Genomic DNA, 20,954 nt, shown 5'->3' on the forward strand with positions numbered 1-20,954 from the left:
TTATGAATCATAATGTAAATATCTGATATACAGGATATCTGATGTGACCCCCCCCACAAGGGGTCACAACCCACAAGCTGAGAACCACTGATCTAAAAGCCATTTGTTCAACACTTACAAGGTGCTAAATGTTCCCTGAACTCCCCCAGAATCTCCGTGGGGCTGGGATCTTTGGTGTTCAGTTTATGCATGGAGAATGAAGTGAAGGACATTGGTCAACACCCCCAATCAGGAGAGGGCTAAGATTTAAGTTCACATTTGTCTAACTGCAAGACTACCAGGTTCACAAGGTCTGAATTTAAGAGAGCCACACTAACCCTCAGAAAGAGGGTTGCCTCTGCATTTGGGGGTTGAGCAGAGGTTCCCTAGGTCACTGGACCAATGGGGCTGCTCGTTACAGCCGCTGGCCTAGGCTGAGTAACACTTGCAGCTACTCAAGCTCCAAATAGACTCTGAGGTGCCTGCTGGATCGTTGTTTTCGTGACCACCGCACACACCACAGACGAGACATCATAACGCAGCCCATGTGACTGTGAAAAGTGACTGTGAAAGACTGGGTGAGACAAAGACATGCAAGCAGCAACCCTGGGGAAGCCATGGAAAGACCACTGACCTGGAAGAAGCCATATTGCCTATGCTTCCAGTCAGTCCTCGGCTCTCCACAGGGGAGCAGTGTGGAGCAATGTAACGGGCAGAGTGTGGGGCACCAAAAACTTGAGTCTTAAGGAAAGACCACAGCAAATACTACCTATTCCAGTCAGCCATCGCAGGCAAACCACCCAAATATATACATAATGGCTTTAAACCAATCATTTCATCTTGTTCTTGGCTGTAGTCTGAGACCAAGAACTCAGAGCAATCAGCTGAATAGTTTGTCTCTGATCTGTGTAAGTGGGAGTAAGATGACCCAGTTTCAAGATGGCTTCTTCCCTACCCACCCCCCATACTCACTGTATTTCCTGTCTTCCTCTTGCTCATAAGGCATCCCCCGCTCCAGGGCCTTTCCTGGGGCCTTGGACTTATTCATTGTGGTCTCAAAGTAGTCAGACACCCTGGAAGGCCACTGTTCTCCCAAGAGCAGGTGTCCCGCGCGAGCCAAACAGGGAAGCACCAAGGCTTTTTGCTCCTCAGCCTCGGAAGTCACACCAAGTTCCTCAGCCCCATTCTACTCCTTCAGAGCGCTTCACAGCTAGCCTTGACTCAAAGGGGGCAAGGCCAAAGCATAAATAACAGGATCTGCCCTCTGCTTCCCAGATTTGCCTGTGGGTATCTGTGAGGACCAGCTCCCATGCTATTATCTACCATCACCTGGGGCCACCAATGCCCTTCAGGACCACCAGCCACGCATAGAGCCAAAGAGAAACCCCACCAGGCCCGTCCACAGAGAGAGCTCCACATGGGACTCAGGATGCTTGCTGCAGCAGATACCCATGCAAGCCTAGGAAGAAAAGAGGGGCTGACTGAGGAGATGGAGAAGGGCGCCCTGGGAGGTGGCACTCCCATCCAGGTGAACTAACCTGCAAGGGATGGGGAGGTCGGAGGTTTGAGGGGAAGACTTAAGTCACCCAAGGCCCTGCAAAGTCACCTCTCACTTCTACCGCATCCGGACCTTCCTGAACCGTGCTCTGTTATCATCATCGGGTCTCCCAGCAACAGGAACGTAGCTCGGATCTGGGGCACTCTGCGACCACGGCCAGCAGCTCCAGAGAGACATTGATAAGCCACTGCTGGGCGAGGAGCTGCCCAACGCCTCAGGGCTGAAGAGAGCCACTGAATGGCAACCTTGCTTTCTCTGCCTTCACCTGCCCATCTCACCCAGCCCAGAGAAGCCTGTCAACAGCCTTCCAGCCTCTAGGGCCCGCCCTGACTATCCGGCCTGGGAGAGGAGACAGCCACATGGATGAGACAGGCCGGGGCCTCTGACAGCTACTTCCCTTCCACACACAGGATGCTCTGCGGACAAACACACCTGGAACAGCAGGGGCTGTGGGTGGCGGCTGAAAATACCAGAGCTGGTAGCAGAGGAGCCTCTTCTAAATCCTCAGGGTCCTGTTATCCTTCGCCCGTGGGCCACAGGGACACACCTGGCTGGCATGTGTACATGAGACCTTCTCAAAGCTTGTGCTTAAAACCACTGGAAGCCAGGGGAGCCTACTCTGCCAGGGCATGAGCATAGCGCTCCAAAAGCATGCAAACAGGCTGGTGAGGGGCTAGCCTTGGAGGGTGGCTCCAACCCCACAGCTCCCATGGGCTTACCTGGCCACTCCCTCCTTGACCGACTCCATGCCCTCCCCCTTTCCTGGATCCCAAGTTCTTGGTGTTCCTCTTATTCATTTTGACAGTAAATATTACGGGCAGTACACTGTGTCTCTAATTTCTTCTGTGAGTTTATTGTACTAATCCAGCTCATTGCTTGCAAAGACAGGCACATGGATATACAGGTTGTGCACTGCACAGCTCCAGGGGGGACGGCTCAGGACTGCAATGCGAGCAGGACCACTGCAATTATGCAACGTGGCCACTGGCATTACCGGAAAAGGAAGGTCTCCCATGACCCCACGTCCCTTGGGGGAAAGGGAGTCTTGTTTGTAAAGATCTGCTGTATGACCAATCCGTCTCCCACCTCTAAATACGCTGCCCACCGGCCTTGGCACACACAGGGTCATGACACCCAACTACCTAGAAAGAGATCCAGATGGAGATACAATAATGTATTTCCAGGCGAAGGAGGAACAGAGGACAGGGAATGATCCTTCCAAGGCAAGGGGGACCACACACCCTCTGCGGGGTTTCCTGTCACCTCCCTGTCCTGCCACTTCATTTCAATGAGCCAAGGGACCCAGATCTATTTATTTCACTTTCATGGCTTCTCTTCCGTCACTAACAGTCTCGGAGTTTGAGAGAGCGAGAGCGGGCTTAGTGAGATTGCTCAGCAAGCAAAGGCATCTGCCGCCAAGCCTGACAGTGGGTGTTCGATTCCCAGAACCCATGTGATGAAAGAAAAAAGAACAGAGTTTGAGGGAGAGTTAAGTAGCACACAGATGAGATAGTAGTAGGCACCATTCCACATCAGGATCTACAGCTTTGTGGCTTAACAGTAAGACTTGGCTGGTGAGTATCCAACTTCTCTGCTTTTTCATGCTCTCTTGTGTATGCGCGTGTGCACGTTCATACAGATACACACTCACAGACACCTCTCATGCGTTGTGTCTGCATTTGGGATGTGTGCATGGTGTATGTGCATGCATGTGGGTGCTTGGGTGCTTGTCTGTAACTCGGCCACAGAGATCGGCAGTCAAGTGTCTTCTTCAATCACTTCTCCACCTTACTTTTGGAGCCAGGGTCTCTCACAGCTTCAGCAGTGAGCTCTAGGCATCCACCTGTCTCTGCCTCCCCAGCACTGGGATTACAGACAAGTGTTGCCACCCCTAGCTTTCACATGGGTGCTGGGGTTCCAAACTCAGGTCCTCATGTTTGAACAAAAAGGACTTCAATATCTGAGCCATCTCCTTCAACATCTAGCTCAAGCTTTTAAGAGCATCTTTGAATTCTGTATCTTACAATTAATCCATTTGGAGGGCACATTATTAAACAGACTGACAATGCTCAAAACACACACCAGTATTTATACTGTGCATCCATATACCCACAATACAGGGATTGGGATGTATGCCATGGTTTGTAAAACACAACTGTGTATTCTATGATGCAAATCTCACACCAGCCCTGAAGGTGAACCTGCACAACTGTATACAGCACACCTGCCTATCAGGGGGTAGAGAAAGGGGGAACACCCCATTTTCTAACAAGATGGGCTCAGGAAGTTTAAGAGATCTGGTCAACACTTTCAATCCATTTCAATCCTGGTACTTTGGAATTCTCTACACTTACCAAGGGCCTCTATCTCATGGAAAAAATGGCACATGAGTCTCAACATTCTCCTTGCTGACTTAAACATTGAGACAGGGTCTTATGCATCCCAGGTTGGCCTTGAACTTGATTTGTAGCCGAGGATAAACTTAAACATCTGATCCTGCTGCCTCCACCAAGCCTTGTTTATGCATTACCAGGGACTGGACTCAGGGCTTCATGCATTCTAGGCAAGCACCCTGCCAACCAAACAATACTCCCCAGCCTCTCAACACACTTTTTAGTCCTGTATCATGAGTTCCCCTAGCCTCATAATAGGGGCGAACCAAGAAGGCTACATACAACAATAGGCACTAGGGTATGAGGTACAGAAGTCAGGTTCATGAATACCACATGGGTTCACAGCCAGATCCGCTCTACACTAGTGTGTGTCCCTGGGCCCCAAGTCCCTAACCCATAAAGTAACAGTGACAGTACCACCTATCGCAATGGATGGTTCAATACCATATATCTGCATATAAAGTGCTTAGCACCCACCAACACCAGCAAACACTCAAAGTTTGCTGGGGGTGGGGATGGGTAGAAAATGGATTTTATCCCTCATGCTTATTTTCTAACTTTTAAAACTTTATAAAATAATTTTAAAAGTCTACATTAAAGGACTATTTTGAGGATCTAATAACCTACTCACCAGAAGAATCCTCCCATAACATTTCTGCCTCGTTGGTACTCAGAAGAAATTTGTTATTGCTTTCCCTCAAAGAACACAATAATTCTAGTTCACGAAGAAGGACTTCCCAGAGCAAAAAACAGTGATAAATCTGGAGATTGAGGAATCCCTGAGAATGAAGAGGAAAGGATACAAGAGAATGTTCCAGAATCAACCACTGGGCTCTAAAACAAATGACCACCAAAGCATATAAGCCAATAGAGGGCCTTGCTAGAATGAACGATTTCATTCTAGGGACGCAGCGCCATGGCAGAGTGCTTTCCTAGCATGTGCAAGGCCCTGGGTTCCACCCACAACACTGCAAATACGTATCTTACGTTGACCGTTTGTGCATGCACGTATGTGAGAGAGAGAATTCTGTCTGAGGTAGAAAACAAGATCTAGGTAAACAGACACGGGGGAGAAGGAACAGCAACATCTCACTTGCTGGTTTCTGTTTTTACCATCAAAATCATTTTCAAGCCCTGCCTGGCATTTAAACAGCATCACCCCTGGAGATGGCTGCTTTGGTTTCGTTACCGTCTGTGTTCACGGAGCACAAATAGAAACGTTCGCGGTTTTATTAGTTTCCATGCAACTCAGGAGAAATCTGCACGCTAGCATTTCAGCCACCGACTTCAAGGAGGGATCAATTAAAAAACGAGGTGCTCACACAGCCATGTCACGGGAAAAAGGAAGAAAGCAAATCTCTGTCATATCTGCCTCCTGCCCATGAACCAAGTACTCCATTCTGCAGTTGCGTCTCTGCTGTCGTTACGTTTAGTTCATTCTGGAAGAAATACTTGGAGGGTGTTTTCATCCCCCAAGAAGGCCTCAACTCCAGTGTAGAAGGGTCTAAGTGCAGGCATAAGGGGTTTTGTTTCTCTTTGCTTCATTTGTTTCTGTTTGTTTGCTTGGTCTGGGCTGTAGGATGGCCGGTGTGCTGAGCAACCCCCACCAGCAGCCAGGGACTCTGGGAATCTGTAAACTCTTAACATCATTTATCTGTGACAAGTTAAAATTTAATACGTGGCCCTGGTAACATAATCAAATGGATATTATATAATCTAGAAGAGCAGTTCCTGTAAGTCCCAATGTGCTGGCTGTTTACGGTGGAGGGGGAGTTTTGTTTCAGAGAGAGCTGACGTGTTTGGGGATGACCCCTGTCCATGCAGGCTCCTGTTGCAGAGGCTTCGGAGCATTACCCAGCTTTCAGCAGCTGGAAGGCTCCCTACAACAGCATGGAGATGACCGGGCTGGCTCAGGGCTGGCTCAGGGCTGCCTTTTAAGATGAGTTGAGGGAAAACTTCAAAGTGAGTTGATTCTCATGGCCTTCTTTTCAATCAAACACTGCTAGCCTATAATCCCAGCCTATTTATAGACTATAATCTAAGATGGCTTTGACTTTTCCTGACACCAAAAATCAAAATAAAACCTCAGTAGTCATGCAGCCATGTCATCAGAAGTAATAGCAGAGTCACAAAAACTTAACTCTGAATGTTTTTTCTTTTTTTCCTTTTTGTTTCTTCTTCTCTCATACAATATATCCTGAACATGGCCTCTGATCCCTCCACTTCTCCCAGCCCAGCCCCCACATCTCCCCTCTCCCCCAGATCTAAATTTTTTTCTAAATGGAGGGGAGGTGTGATGTTATTTCCAATGTCCTCTGATTAGAATTTTTAAGGTTTATATTTTAATGATGTATGGGTGTCTAGGTGGGGGGAGGGAACAGAGTGGGTATGTGCACTTAAGTGCAGGTGCCCACAGAACCCAGAGTCTCGGGTCCCCTGGAGCTGGAGCGACAGGTAGTTGCAAGACCTGGGTGCTAGAAACCAAACTCGGTTCTCTTCTATAGCAGTGCACGCTTTTAGTCTCTGAGCCATCTTTCCAATACCACCTCACATTGGAATTCTCAAGTACATCTCCCTCATCAAAGTCAGCGTTAAAGTTTTGAGAACAGGTCAATCAAAGTCCACTTTTATGATTTTTTAGTAGAGCAAAATCCACGCTCTGCATCCACTGCCTCAAGTAATGGAATTCTTCAAAGGTAAAAATGATAGCTTTGAAACTGACTTAAGAAGTGGCTTTTATACAAAAAAAAAAATCATTAAATCAAGAACAATTTACATGCCTTGTCTGAGATACTGTAGCTGCCCTACGTCATGTGTTAAAGTCAAACTCTTAAGAGCCCTTAACTCTCCTCTAAGAGCAGAGGTGGGCTGGAGATGCCACTCACTGGTAAAGGACTTGCCCGCCTAGCACAAGGCCCTGAGCTGAATGCCACCACTACAAAAATGTACTGAAGGGCAAACACCAGCCAAACTGACTCTGGGCAGAAAGAAGGTCGCTGGCTGTACTCATTCTGCAGCTGGTAGTGCGGATCCTACCCAACCAGAGGCATCTCAAGGGCCTGAATGCCCCACAGGAAGAATGTGAACAGCCTATTGTTGTGGGACATTACTTTAATTCGGCAAAGATGAACTACATTTGTCTATGCTGCATTAGTTTAGCAATGTAAAGATGGGTTGCTTTACCTGCCTACGGCACCCGATTGATCTAATAAAAAAGCTGAACAGCCAACAGCTCGGGAGTAAAGGGAGAGGTGGGGCTGTGGGGCAGAGAGAATAAATAGAAGGAGGAATCTAGGCTTGAGAGATGAGAGAACAAGGGAGAAAGAGCGGGAGACACCAGGGGCCAGAAGCCCGACACCAGCCAGACAGACAGACAGAGTAGGACATACAGAATGAAAGAAAGGTAAAAAAGCCCTGAGGCAAAATGTAAATGAAGCGAAACATTAAGTTATAAGAGCTAGCAAGAAACGAGCATAAGCTGAGGTCGAACATTCGTGACTAATAATAAGTCTCCATGTCATGATCTGGGAGCTGATCGGTGGCCCAAAAGAAAGCCTGTTACAGCCTATGGCTAAATGGGGTAACAGTGAAAGGGGCGGCAAGGAAGGACAGACGACAGACAATATTGGCCATCTCCAGAGGAAAGCATGATGTGAAGGGACTTTTGTTTTTCTTTGTTTAAAAAAAAGTGTGTGTGTGTGTGTGTGTGTGTGTGTGTGTGTGTGTGTGTGTGTGTGTGTGTGTGTGTGTTTTCAGTGCTGGGATCAAACTAAGGCCCTCTGCACATTAGGCAAGTGCTCTCCCACTGATTTACATTCCCAGGCCCTGTTTTGACATTCTCTCTCAGCCCAGACCAGCCTTGAAATCAAGATCCTCTTGCCATAGCCTACCAAATGTTAGGGTTACAAAAACAATTATTAAAAATAAACATAACATTGTTTGACCTTCTTGGGGCTGGAGGGATGGCTCAGCAGTTAAGAGCACTGGCTTCTCTTCCAGAGGATCCAGGTTCGATTCCCGGCACCCATGTGGCGGGTCGCAACTGTCTGTAACTTCAGTTCCAGGGAGATCCAACGCCCTCTCTGGCCTCCAGAGGCGATGCATGAATGTGCCACAGAAACACACGTGCAGGCAAAACATCCATGTATAAGATAATAAAACAAAATGAATTTTAAGGTCTACCTTCTTGGTTTGTGTGCAGTTTAGTGGTGGCCAACATATTCACATTGGTGTGCAACTATCTTCAAAACGTTTTCACATACAAAACTGAAATGCTATGCCCCTTAAATGACTGATGGGTCGCCCTATGCTGAGGAACCACTAGTATGCTTCAGGAATGTGGCTATCCTAGGTGCCTCATAGGAGCTGAGTCCCATCTTTCACCTAGCTCAACATGCTGGAGGTCCACCACGCGAGTCAAGCCCTTCCCTCTTACGGCCGGACAGCAGCCCAGTGTGTGGCCATGCGACATTTGATTTCCCCTTTCATCTTCTAGTAGATTCTGGGTGGTTGTCACTTTGGGCTATTATGGGTAATCCAGCTCTCAACGTGAGCACGCAGATCATTCAGGCCCTTGTTCTTAAGTTATGGCTCACAGAACCAGAAATGGAAACAGTGGATCATGATAGTTAATTTTTAATCTTGTAAAAAAACCTTCCATAATAGCTTCCAGGGGTTCCAGCTTCTCTACAGCCTCTCCAACATGTGTGATCTTTCTGGATATTTTTTTTACAGAATTTATCCTAGTGGGTGTGAAGTGTCCTTTTTCTTAAAAATGCCTCTGTCTGGCCTACATTTTCTACAATGAACATACAGTACTCAGGATTAAGGACAAAAATGTAAAACACTGAAGTCAAAAAATAAATCTTATGAGGAAAATAGGTTGCAAATGAACATAAGAAATGGATTTCTTTTTTAAGAGCGAGGCAAACCATTGCGTCCTCCTGTGGGTTTGGTGAGAGACATCACTCCTGCACTCCTTAAGAATCCATCCCCTGCGCTCGACTGTAGCTGCCTAAATTCACTTGAGTAGTGCCTGTAAGTCACGGGCCACTGACACAGCCCCTCTCGGCACTGGGAAGGAAGTGCCACCGCTGGCCCATGGTGACCATCAAACCCCAGCTGTTGGGTATGCCCTGTCACTTCCAAATCTTTCCCCCAGCCCCTGGCACCCTCGTCTGCTGAATATTCCTGGATGGCCGGCGTTTTTCTCCCAGTCGGAGTTCCCAAAGCCTCAGAAAGAGAAAGTGAAAAATGATGGACGCCCCGATGTCTGGAGAATTGTGGGAAGTTAAGAGCACTTGCTACTCTTCCAGAGGACCCCAGTATATTTCCCAGCACTCAGGTGGCTGACAATTGCTTGTTACTCTAGCTCCAGGCAATCCAATGCCCTCTTCTGGCCACTGAAGGGACCCACATCAACATGAACATACCCACACAGAGACACTTAATTTGAAAATGAAATAAATCTTTACAAAAAAAAAAAAAAAAAATCACTGCAGCAATGGTCCCAAAAGAGAAGCCCTGTTCTTATAGTCTAGGATAACAGTGGTACAAAAACAACCCCATAAAGTCCATCACTCTCAATGTCAGGCCACAGGGACCACAGGACCCAGTTGTTAATTGAACAAAACATCTGTGAAAACCTGCAGTGTTGCAGAGACGAAATCACTGCGCCCAGTGGTCTTTCTACTGGTCTGCTCTACTCCTTGGCGGTGAGATAGCCTGACATATTCAAATAAGACCAAAGCAAAGAGGCTGCAAACCAACGCTCCCAGTTACCAGTGGAGTCCACCTCCACCTCCCTGAGGAGAAGTGTCATTGTTCTCAGTACCCTCCACACACCCGACCCTCTCCTGTCTGCTTATGGGTTTGTTTGTTTCCTTCTTCTTTCTTTTTCTAGCACGTCTTTAAAATTAATTTTTAGTTAGCATACAAAGAAACGGGTTTCATGTGACATTATTTTCCTACATATATTCCATTATACTTGAATTTGCATTTGCCCATCCTCAGTAGCCTCCCCTATTCTCCACCCTTGCTGGTCCCCTCCCTCCCTCTAAATACTTCCTCCTTCTGCTTTTACTGCATATATCTACTACCCTTTCTTGTTACACCTTATTTCTTTCCTTGGACATCCTCTTTCCCTCTCATAATTCCATTTACACACACACACACACACACACACACACACACACACACACACACTTTAAATCTAAATTCCACATAGGAGAGGGAACATGAGGTAGTCCTCTTTGTGAGCCTAGCTTATTTCACTTACCAGGAGGATTTCTAGTTCTTCCCATGTTTCTTTGCGGGGGCAGCAATAGATAGAAGCCCAAAAGAAGGGGAGAAATAAGAAGCTGGGTGGGAATGGGACGATAGTTGGTTCTGAAGGGTGGCTCTACTCAAGTGAGGCCCAAAGAGCCTCATGATCGGTATCTCTTCTGCCTCCTTTGGGCTCCAAGAACCAATGCCTGGAAAGCAGAGCCCAGCCCAGCTTCTTCGCAAAAGATTCACACCCTGCATCTGGATTCCTGGCATCACCCCAAAATCACTTCAGCCTTTGGCTAAGTCCAAGGCTAACTTACAAAGGAAACCCAACCTTGGAAAACCAAACCTTTAACAGTGACGGGCATGAGCCATTCATTGATATAGGAATGGCTTTGGGACTGGAGATGGAGCTCAGTTGGTAGAGCACTTACCCAGCATGCACAGAGCCCTGGGTTCAAGCCTAAGCACTTCATAAATCCGGCATGTGGGACAGTCTGTAATTCCAGATCTGAGACGATAGAGGCAAGCAAATCACAAGTTTGAGGTCATCCTTAGCTACATAGTGTTAGGGACCAGAAGGGGCTACGTGAGACTCCATCTATTAAAAAATAAAAAATAAAAATAAAGGAAAGTGACTTTAGGGCCCATGAAGGAAAAAACAAAAACCCACCAACAGCTTGCAACAAGACTAAACAGATCTCCAAAGGCAGAATCATCAGGCAGATTGGAAATTAGGCACTTCCAAACGTTAAGGACGGCAAAGCAGGGAGCCCCACTATCTCAGGAGGAGCGGGGACAAGGGACCAGAGAGGACAAGTTGCCTGCATGGAAGCAGCCTAGGTAAGGTCATTTGACATCCCCACAGTATGGGCAATATCCATATACTACCCAACTCCCTGTCATCCAGGTATGCACTTAGGGTCTGAAATCTACTACTTGGGACTTGTTCTGGGTGTCCCGGACATGGATCACAAGCAAAGAGAGACTAGAAAATTCTTGCTAGATCCATTATAAGGTGGGCAGTGGCAGCCTCGGGAGATGATGAGCACACCAGCCCTCTCTACTGGGGGAGCAGGAGAGCTGTAGCACTCAGGGACACCCCAAAACTCCCACCACCCTGAGCTGTAGCTGCACTTGCCCCTAAATGTCTTAAGTCAAGTCCCTGTTTGTTCAGAGTCCACTGGATCTGGGTCCCCATGAAAACTCGATAGGAAGGCCAATGAACAAGCATGAAGAAAGAAAAGGGGGTCAGGATTGAGGGCATATACCTGTGATGTCAGGATTCAGGAAGCAGAGGCAGGAGGATCATGAACTCATGGCCAACCTGGGCTACACAATGAGATTGTCTCAGAAAAGAAAACACACACACACACACACACACACACACACACACACACACACACACAAGGGAAGGAAAGTTAAGAGCATAGCTCAAGTAGTAGAGCACTTGCCTAGCATGCCTGAGGCCATAGGTTCAATTCCCACCACTGCAAAAACAAAAAAGAAAGTAGAGAGTAAATGAGATGTTTTAAATAACTTCAGCTTTGGCCACGTACAGAAGCATTAGTCACACAGGTAATGAGATCGTACAGAAAGATGACTCCCAGGCTCGGCTTGAGGACGTTAAGCATATCCATTCTGGCCCTAGAGTGCCAATTACATTTCCAAATTGGCAATTAGACATAATGTCCCAAAGACAATTACCAAATAATGCCAAACACAATGCAAATTCCATCTGAATGAGAGCATTCTTCTGAAACTGTCCTTCTGCCCCTCACCCAACTCAGCCCCCTCACACACGACTGCCCCCAAGAGAACTCAATCTCTGTCACCCACTAGTCAAGACACCATGGTGATGGGAATAATTAAAACCTAGAATGAATCAAGCAACTCTTAATTTCATCACCAAAGCTTGTCACCAAATCAAGCCCATGTCTTCCTCTCAGCTTCTCAAGAATATCTGATAAATGACACCCCAAAAAGAGTAGGAGGGACTGAGAGGACAACTCAGTCAGCAAAGTGTTTGCCACGCACCCATGAAGACCTGGGTGTGATCCCTAGGACCCACATAAAAAGCTAGGCTTGTGTGTGCTCGTGATCCCACTGCTGAGAGGGTGAGTGAGATATGACCACTAGGGCTAACTGGCCACCCAGCCTAGACTCCGTGGTGAATTCAGACTGACCAGTGAGAGAGACTGTCCCAATAAAAACAAGGTGGGGCTGATGAGACGTCTCATCTACAAGTGTTTGCTGAGCAAAGCTTGACAACCTGAGTGTCATGCCCGGAACCCACACAAAGGGAGACAGAAAACGGACTCCTTTGACCTCCACAGCAGGCACACACAACAACAAATAAGATTTTGAAAGAAAAGTGACTAAGGAATGACACCGAAGATTGCCCCACACACACACACACAGAGAGAGAGAGAGAGAGAGATATGTATCTGCGCCCACCATAGTCCTCACCACCCTAAGTGTCTGTGTTTCTTTTTAAATAACTCCATTCCCGCCCTCAAGGAAGCTGCAGACCTCTCAGGGGTCACTCACAGGTATCCACCTGCCAGGAGAAGGGACCTGGTTTTAGCCCAGCTCACTCTGATAGTTCTGAGTCCGAATGGGCCAGAGGTCAGAACCTGTCCTCATTATTTTTCCCCTGGCGCCCAGCTCAGTTTCCAACACAGTACATATGCTGTGATAAAGGCAAAGCCAACAGCCCTAAGGTTAACCAGATTTGAGGGCCTCCAAGTACAGGGCCTTTCTTCATGTGGCTTCCAGAGACCTGAGTAAAGCTCTTTCGGGGTTCCCCTCCTTTAACAACGGAACAACATAAAAAGCACGTCTCAGGGAAAGTCCCCGACAGTAGGAGCTGTGAAAAACCTTGTAATGTGGAGAAAGAGAGCTACTTTCACCGTTGTCTGCGGGGATGCTTGAGAGGTACAAAGGAAGATGGCACTCCCTCCCCCGCCAGAGCCCTTTAAAACTGAAGCCTTTCTCCCACTTGCTAAGGTCCATCCTGGTCCCTGTGGAAAATCAGTGACTTCCACCCTTCCAGAAGGAGTAGCCCACAGCTGGCCTCCTGGACCATCCCACACCATACAGGGGCCTTTAATTTTGCAAGATGGTGGTTTGGCTAACTTGCTACTCTGGACTTTGGGAAGCCACACCCCTCACAGGGTGACCAACTGGCAAGAGGAGGAACCCACACATTGGCTGGTAACTAGCAGGCCACACCCTATAAACTGCTGAATGCCACTCTGGCTACCACAAGCCAGCCCCAAAGCCAGAGTACCTGTGGGCTCTTAGGAAGAAGACACCCCAAGAGACAGCTTTAACAGCCTGGCAGCAAGCAGCCTCACCCTCCACCCTATGTATCTCACCTAGTTCTCTCACCCTGGCTGTCTGGCATCAGCAAACCTTCCTCTTCTTGTCCATTCTGGCCCCTTCATGTCATAGGAGAGATAGGAATGTCCATATTCCATGATAAGCCCATCTTCAGAGATGGATGGCCCAGAGGCCCTTGCCATTCACTCACATGGGCCTCTGCAGAGCATCAGCAATGGCTGCCTCTTACAGAAATGCAGCCACCCAGGCCACTCCCTGGGCCTTCTGTGTTAGACCGTTTCAGCAGCCCTCCGGGTGATCAGTGTACACATGAAAGTTGAAGATCCCCTCCTCCAGCCCTTTCAGACAGAAACCTGAGCCCAACACACATTGCTCAGGCCTTCTTCCCACAAAGCTAAGCCTATGAGGGTGGGACCCTGAATTTCCTTCCCACTGATCCCAAAGCCAAGGAGAGTACACAGACTTGAGGCATCTGGAAGAAAGAGCCACTGTTGGTCTGCCCCTGCTGTCTACAGCAAGGGAATTTCAGAGGTTCTGCAGGAGACCGGCCTTACCTGACCCTCAAAGATTTCTCCACAAGTCTCAGAGTTCTCTGTGATGTCCCAGGGCTATGGTGTCATGGCACAAACACAACCCTTTCCCACAGACTGAAAAGGAGTTTCTCTAGAGGCTCCACAGCTCTGAAGTCCTGAGAAGGCACTATTGGCTGGTGAGAGTCACAGATTAGCACAGCCATCGCCACTGAGAGCCAGGGAACCCCTGCTACCCACTTGGGGAAGGAGGCCCTGGCATTGTAATCCAATGCCATCTTGATTGTGTCAAAGAGAGACAGAGACCGAGAGAGACAGAGAGAAAGGCGGGGGTGGGAGGCAGAGCAAGCAAGCAAGCCTCCAAAGCAAGCACTCCGTCTGGAAGGCACTTATTGAATATCCCAGCCCAAAGAACACAGTGGCAAGGCAAAAAAAAAGGGGGTTGGGAGCTGGCCTCCCTTCTCAGGCCAAATAGCAGGGTGTCCCTTCCTCCAGAAGCAGCAACAGCAGACCAAGGCTTGCTAGGAAAGCATGGACCCACGTCTTCTCAGAACACTGTGCGGTGAGGCTAGTGAAAGAACCACGGGACTATGCTCTATTACAAGTCTCAATGTGATGTGAGGAAACTGAGGCACATGGCACTAAAGTCCTCGCCAAGGTCATAGGCTGACTCTTGATCACTACACAGCAGAAGAGAAACCCAGCGAAGGCTGCTCGAAGCACGGGCAAGCTCTGTCCCGGCAGGACCTCTGCAAGTCTGTGATGACATCCTCCAAGGAGAGACTCGGCCAGGGCCCTCACTACCAGTCTCTCCCAAGGTAACTTCAAGGGCAAGGGCCAGAACACACTTTGGGAAATCCTGCCGTAGAGGCTGCCAAGGAAAAGCTGGTCTGGGTACACAGCATCCTGGCTAGGAGATCACAGCATCCGGGGTTTAGGAGGGGATAAGTCTGGGAGCTCTGACCTGGACTACTATGGATGGAATCTGTCCCTCTTCAAGGACGTACTGTTGAACAGCTACATCTCCAGCTGACTGTTAGAATGTTTCCTTCTGCCAGCCCCTCCACCGCTGAGACACCAGTACCCTCAAGGCTTACCACAATACCCACTTCATCAACAACACAACTGTACTGTCCAGGCATCCTCCACAGACCCTTCTTCAGCTACCAGATCCCAATTGCCCCAACTTTTAGTAATCCAAAAAGTCAGGAGCCCCAATCTCAGTGTGACTTTGGACAGGTTATTCGACTCATACTCTCAGGCCTGGAGGAGGCTCCTTCGGCTCTAAAATTCTGTCTGTTCGAGTCTGTGCCCTTCTGCAGCTATCCTTCAGTAGCAGAGAAAACAGCTTCTCACTTGGTGGAGCTGTGGCAACTCCCACTTCCAAGAGACCTGCTAGTACCTGGTGTTCGTTGGGCACAAATTATAGGAATTCTCCAAAGTGCCAATGGGCTCCTCTGGCCAGTCAGGAAATAAGGCCGGACCTTAATGTCAGCCAAAGACACCCTCCTGGGCGTGAGCGGCACCCTTTATTCTTGGTCTATTAACTGTAGAGTCTAATATAGCCATCACAAATAAATAAATACATAAATAAATAAATAAATAAATACATAAATAAATACATAAATATATAAATAAATAAACAGCAGTGGGGCTAAAAAGATGGCTCAGTAGTTAAGAGCACATATTGCTCTTGTAGAAGAGCCAGGTTTGGTTTCCAGCACCCCCACCACCACCACGGTGGCTCACAATCATCTGAATGTCCAGTCTCAGAGGATCTGACACCTCTTCTAACCTCCACAGGCTCCTGCAGGCACCTGACGTACATACATACACTCAGGCACATACACATAAAACAAAATAAATGTTTGCTTGTTTGTTGTTTGTTTTTAAATAAGCAATGAGAAGAAGCTGTCTGGACAAGGCCAGGTCAGGCCCCCCATAACTGGGGCCTGAGAACTTCTCCCTGGCCACCTCAAGCGATCTGACCACAAAAGCATATATGAAGGTCATTGGTGCTGGCAGTTGCCAGGACAAGAGGAAACCGAGGACCCGGGCCAATCTGGACTCAAGAGTTCCAGGGTACTGAAGTCGCTAGTCCTGATTGAATGCACCAGCTCAGACCCTGGGCAATTACCAAGCCATAATGGGATCTGATATTTATATTAGTCACGAGCTTGTCGGAGAAGATGAGTTGTTTTCTCAGACACAGCCATAGAGACAACACCTCAGTAATTCACAGCATGCGGACCATCCTTGACCTAGCCCGAGCGGCTATGGGGATGATAGCCCTGACTGAGATTATCAGTGAGCCTATGCCTGGCCATACTCAGGTCCCGCAGCAAATCAGAAACCCATCCACAAGTGGCTTGTTTCTCCAGACACTTAAAGAGAAGTAGACCACATGCTAGAAGATGAACAAGTCAAGAGAACAAAGTGGTTGGCAGCTGAATTTCAAAAGGATCTGGAGAACGGCAGAGCCCACTGAACTAAGATCTTTCCCCCACAGTGCCTTGCTTCTTCCATCCTCCTGTGTGGGACCCAAAAGCAGGGAGCTGATTAGAAGTCATGGGTTTCAACCCTCCAAGTTCACAGGGATCGGAGAAGTTCAGTGGCTTATCTAGGCTGCCTGAATAGCTCTCTTGCTCACAACAATCTAGGACTGGATTGAACTTCAAGATGTCATGGCCAAATGACCAGTACACGCTGATGAAACCTAGGGTGCTGGAGGGAAGCAATACCATGAAAACGCTCAGGAAAAGAACAGCACTGGCAGGACTGTGTCCCCCTCCCAAACAGGGGTGGGATGTGGTGAGGCTTACTGGTATTGTTTCACTCTTCGGCTATTTGAGACAGGAAATGGCTACGCAGTCCAAGCTGACTTAAAACTCATGATCCTCCTGCCTCTGTCCTCAATTACTGGAGTTACAGGCATGTGCTACCACACACAGCGTAAGTGTTCTTCCTTACTCCCCCCCCCACACACACACCCAAAGGGTCCACAATCTATTATTTTTTAATGTTAAAGCCATTAGCTATATGCTGTTTGGAGGCCAAAGGCGCAAATGATCAGAGGCCCCAAGATGTATGTCCACAGTCTCGGGTTCCTTTCACCAAAAAACCATGGTGCCGACCTGGAGAACAAATGCATGGGATTCCAAGCTCCTGCTGAAGCATGACTCCCTGGGAACTTCAGGTACCTTGAGAAGACATCTTCCCCAGAGCTCTAGCTCCTAGAAAACCAGCCTGGATCTGGATGAGGGTGGGGGTGGACAAACAGGCCTCAGGGCGAACAGAAGTTTTCTATGGGAAAGCATCCGAGATTTGCTTGGGGAGACTAACAGTACAAATGTTCTGAACTTGAGCTGAATTCTTTATTCCGCACCACGTCTTGACAAAACGACCAAATACTTGGAAAGCAAAGAGGGGAAAATATGATTGCAAACAGAATGCAGAGCCCAAAAGGTAGAATGAAAACCTCCTAAGATGCTCACTTACCATTGTTAGATACAGTGAGTTGAGTACACACAATTTAATTGAACAAATCAAGAGGCGGGTATTGAGAGATCTGGGCATGATTCGAAAAGAACTCATGATATCAAAAATAGCTTGATGCTATTCTGTCTTGGTCTTCAATCTTTCTAATAAACCACAATTATCTCCCATTCCAGGTTGAGTCTATATAGAAACTCTCAACTATGTGCACTCAGTTGGTCTCGGGACTAAAAAATATGTAAACAAATAGGTATTGATCATTTTTTAATTATCCTTGCACAAAGTCTTTTTTTTTTCTTTTTAGAAAACAGATAGAAGCTACGCTGGTCATTATTTAGGAAAGAGATTCTTTATATAAACTCTCTCCAAGAAGCATTTCATGACAGGCACCATACTAGCTCTGAATAACCCTAGAGTAAAGAGATATGAAGGCTGCCTTTCAAATCTCAAGCTGATGAAAGTTTTCGTTATAATCAAAATGGCTCACTTTCTGAAAAACAGAAGGGAGTTTTTAAAAAGCCAACCTGAGTCACTTCCATCTAGAAAATAATTGAGGGGCATGTAACTGTGAGCTACCTTCCCCACTAAAAGAGTTGCCAGGTCTCTGTATGGGAGGGGAGGAGAAACTCGCGGGATGGGCCGGAGTCGGAGAGGGAGGGAGTGATGAAGAGTCTATGATCGGGCTGTGTAAAGTCTGATCAGGCAGAAGGCAACTCTGGGTCTGGCTGTAGGAACTCTGCTTAACCTGAAGGCTTCTCTGGAAGGCCAGAGATCTTTCTCCTTGAAAAGAAAGAGGGGACCTCCGTCACCAAGAAGGTGGCTTCAAACAAAGCCAGCTAGCCACCACCGTTCGAGGCTTTCAGAGCGATAGGAAGAGAAATTTTCCTTATTCCTCCCTTAATCCAACACACCAGTATTTTCCAAAACACAAATGTGCTGCCACAAAACACAGCTGAGGCCAGCACCTACAGTGATGTATAATTAATGACACAGAGTGCTTCAGTTGCCCTTGGGTTTCAGTCAGCCTGTCCCCTAGCCTAACTCCTCTCCTCAGCAGCCAGCAGCCTGCTACAAGTTGCTGGGTCCTGTGAAGTCTGAGGGGGGTCCCGGGATTAACTTTCCTGGAGCAGGTGTGAACATTTGAGGGCCAAGATGAGTGTCTGCCTTGCACAATTCCCCCCAGATATCTCCTCCCTCCAAAAATGTGGGTGCTGTGAAGTCCCCTTGGATGAGAATGATTCAAAAAGAAGGCACCCAGTTCAGCTCCTTTTTTTTTTTCTCAGTTCTTTCTTTTATTCATTCTGTAGTTGTCTCTCAAACACTGCCCACTCCCGGCCCCCCACCTCCAGCCAGTGCTAGGTGGTGGGCAGGGACACCTCTAGGGATATGGCCACAGCCTAGGAGTCAGCCTAGCAACCATACATCTAAGATGTGAGTGAGTCCTGGTGCCGGTGGGCGTCTCTGCCGGGAATAGCTTAAGGCGACTTCCAGCCACATCAAATGCCAAGAAGGGACTGAGAGAAGCCGCAGCCTCAGAGTCTGAGGCGAGCAGCCCTCGTGCTACAGCTTGAAGCTGCTGGCCGCGTTTGCGGGGACCCAAAGTGGGTGGCCTGGGAGAGGAGTGCAGAGGCGACGAAAGTACTTGGGGTAGGGGAATGTTCCACAAAGAAAATGCAAAGGATGGAGTGGGCGTTGACATCAGACTTGCAACCATGCTACGTTCAGAAAGTGACTCTCCATGGGTTGAGCCCCATTCTGGGATGGGTCTTCCCAACTTTCTATTGACCCCTATGCCCCCACTTTCTCCAGCCACGTTGCTCCCTCAGAATCACCAAATGCAAGAGATTTTCTTCCTTGCTCAAAGAACCTTCCCTTCTTTGGGACCCCATGAACTCATCTCCCCAACAAGCTCCTAAAGTCTGAGCTGATCTGTCCCCACTCGCCCACCGTGAGGAGCCGAGCCGCGGCCGGTGAGTGGTGCCGGGCACGCACCCAGGGTCTGCCACTTCCTCTGTCCCCGCGAGGTTGCTTCTCCTCACTCCGCACCACCATACCCAAGAGGCACATGTGCCCCCACCCCGGCCGGTCCGCAGCCACCAACAATCCTATAATAAACAGGAAACTAAAGCGGGGGTCTGCATCCTGGAGCGCACCGGCTGGGGTCAACTCCTCACCGCTGGCGCACAGATCGTTGCCCCAATCCGAGAGCGCAGGGAGAGGGGAGGGAAGGGCAGACGGCGGGGACAAGGCAGGCAGGGACGGAAGGAGGCAAGACGCGGTGCGGAGCAAAGAGGTGGGCTGCGGGGGACGCCGAGAAACGGAGGGGCTGGCGCAGGGGGCGGGCGCCCGGGGCGCGCGTTACCTTCGTCTTGCCCCCGCAGTGGCAGCAAACGGTCCACAGGTACTTGAGCGTCCGCCAGAGCAAGATGATGAAGAGGCCCCCGAAGAAAGTCACCATGGAGGAGGCCAGGAAAGCCCACCACATGCGTTGGCCCCGGCTGTCGCACGGCACCTCCATGGTCACCGGGATGATGAGCGCATCCATCTTGGGCTCGTGGACCGAGGACGAGGAGGAAGAGGAGGAGGAAGAAGAAGAAGAGGAGGAGGAGGAAGAGGAGGAGGACGCGTCTAGGCTGAGATGGTTCGCGTGGATATTGCTGCTCATTCTAAGACCGCTGCCTCCGCCGCCGCCGCCGCCGCCGCCGCCGCTGCTGCCGCCGCCGCCGCCGCCACCGTTTGCCATAGCTAGCAACGGGCGGCCGGCGCAGGGGCTCGGGGGAGCTCCTCCCGCCGCCAGCGCCACCCCGAACACCCATCAACAGCCATGTTGCTGCTACTGCTGCCGCCGCCGCCGCGGAGCGCGGGGAGGGGGGCGGGGAGGCGCCTGGGCTCGGGGCGCTGTGCGCGACCTGGCGGGGTGCGCGGAGATATATACAGCCAAGCGCCGCCGCCCGCCCTCCCCCGGGCCGCCGGCCCGCCCGGGGGGGGGAGGGGATGAGCGCGGGTGGCTCCCACTCCCGGACCCGGGCCCCGATCGCCCCCGGGGCTGCGCGGAGCACCGAGAGCCCAGGGGGCGCCGCGGGCCGCCCGCGCCCGGGGTCTGTGCCTCCCCGAGCTCCGTGCGCGCGATCCCCGCTGCCCTCGGCGCCGCCCGGCCCGCCTGGCGTGCGCCACGCGTGTGCGCTGCGCCCGGGCCCGGGGTCCCCCGCCCGTCCCCGCGCCGCTCTCGGGTGATGAGGCGACAGCTCGTTAGGATCGGAGAATCCTCGCCCTCCCGCCCGGGCGTGCCCGCGCCACCCTTCCTCCCCCGGGCTGCGCTCAGCTCCTGGATCGCCGCCTCCTGTGCTCGCGGGGCCGCCGCAGGTTGACTGCGGCCGGCTGCCCTGC

General features: G+C 49.7%; 1 protein-coding gene across 26 annotated transcripts in view; it reads right to left on the reverse strand.

Annotated features, from left to right (window-relative positions):
* Positions 1 to 20,415, reverse strand: part of Kcnma1 (potassium calcium-activated channel subfamily M alpha 1) — a 710,017-nt gene extending 689,602 nt beyond the window's left edge. For 12 of the 26 annotated variants that reach the window (XM_052733605.1, XM_052733592.1, XM_052733599.1 and 9 more), the window contains exon 1: positions 19,930 to 20,414. In XM_052733605.1, the coding sequence (XP_052589565.1) occupies positions 19,930 to 20,310 (381 nt within the window). In that variant the 5' untranslated portion in view covers positions 20,311 to 20,414. Of the gene's footprint in view, positions 1 to 19,929 lie in introns of all 26 variants that reach the window. The other 14 variants (XM_052733616.1, XM_052733594.1, XM_052733593.1 and 11 more) reach the window with 2 other exon arrangements.
* Between the last annotated feature and the right edge of the window lie 539 nt (positions 20,416 to 20,954).

Source organism: Peromyscus californicus, unplaced genomic scaffold (assembly GCF_007827085.1).
Source record: "Peromyscus californicus insignis strain IS unplaced genomic scaffold, ASM782708v3 Scaffold_12__1_contigs__length_115047231, whole genome shotgun sequence".
NCBI classification, from domain to species: domain Eukaryota; kingdom Metazoa; phylum Chordata; class Mammalia; order Rodentia; family Cricetidae; genus Peromyscus; species Peromyscus californicus.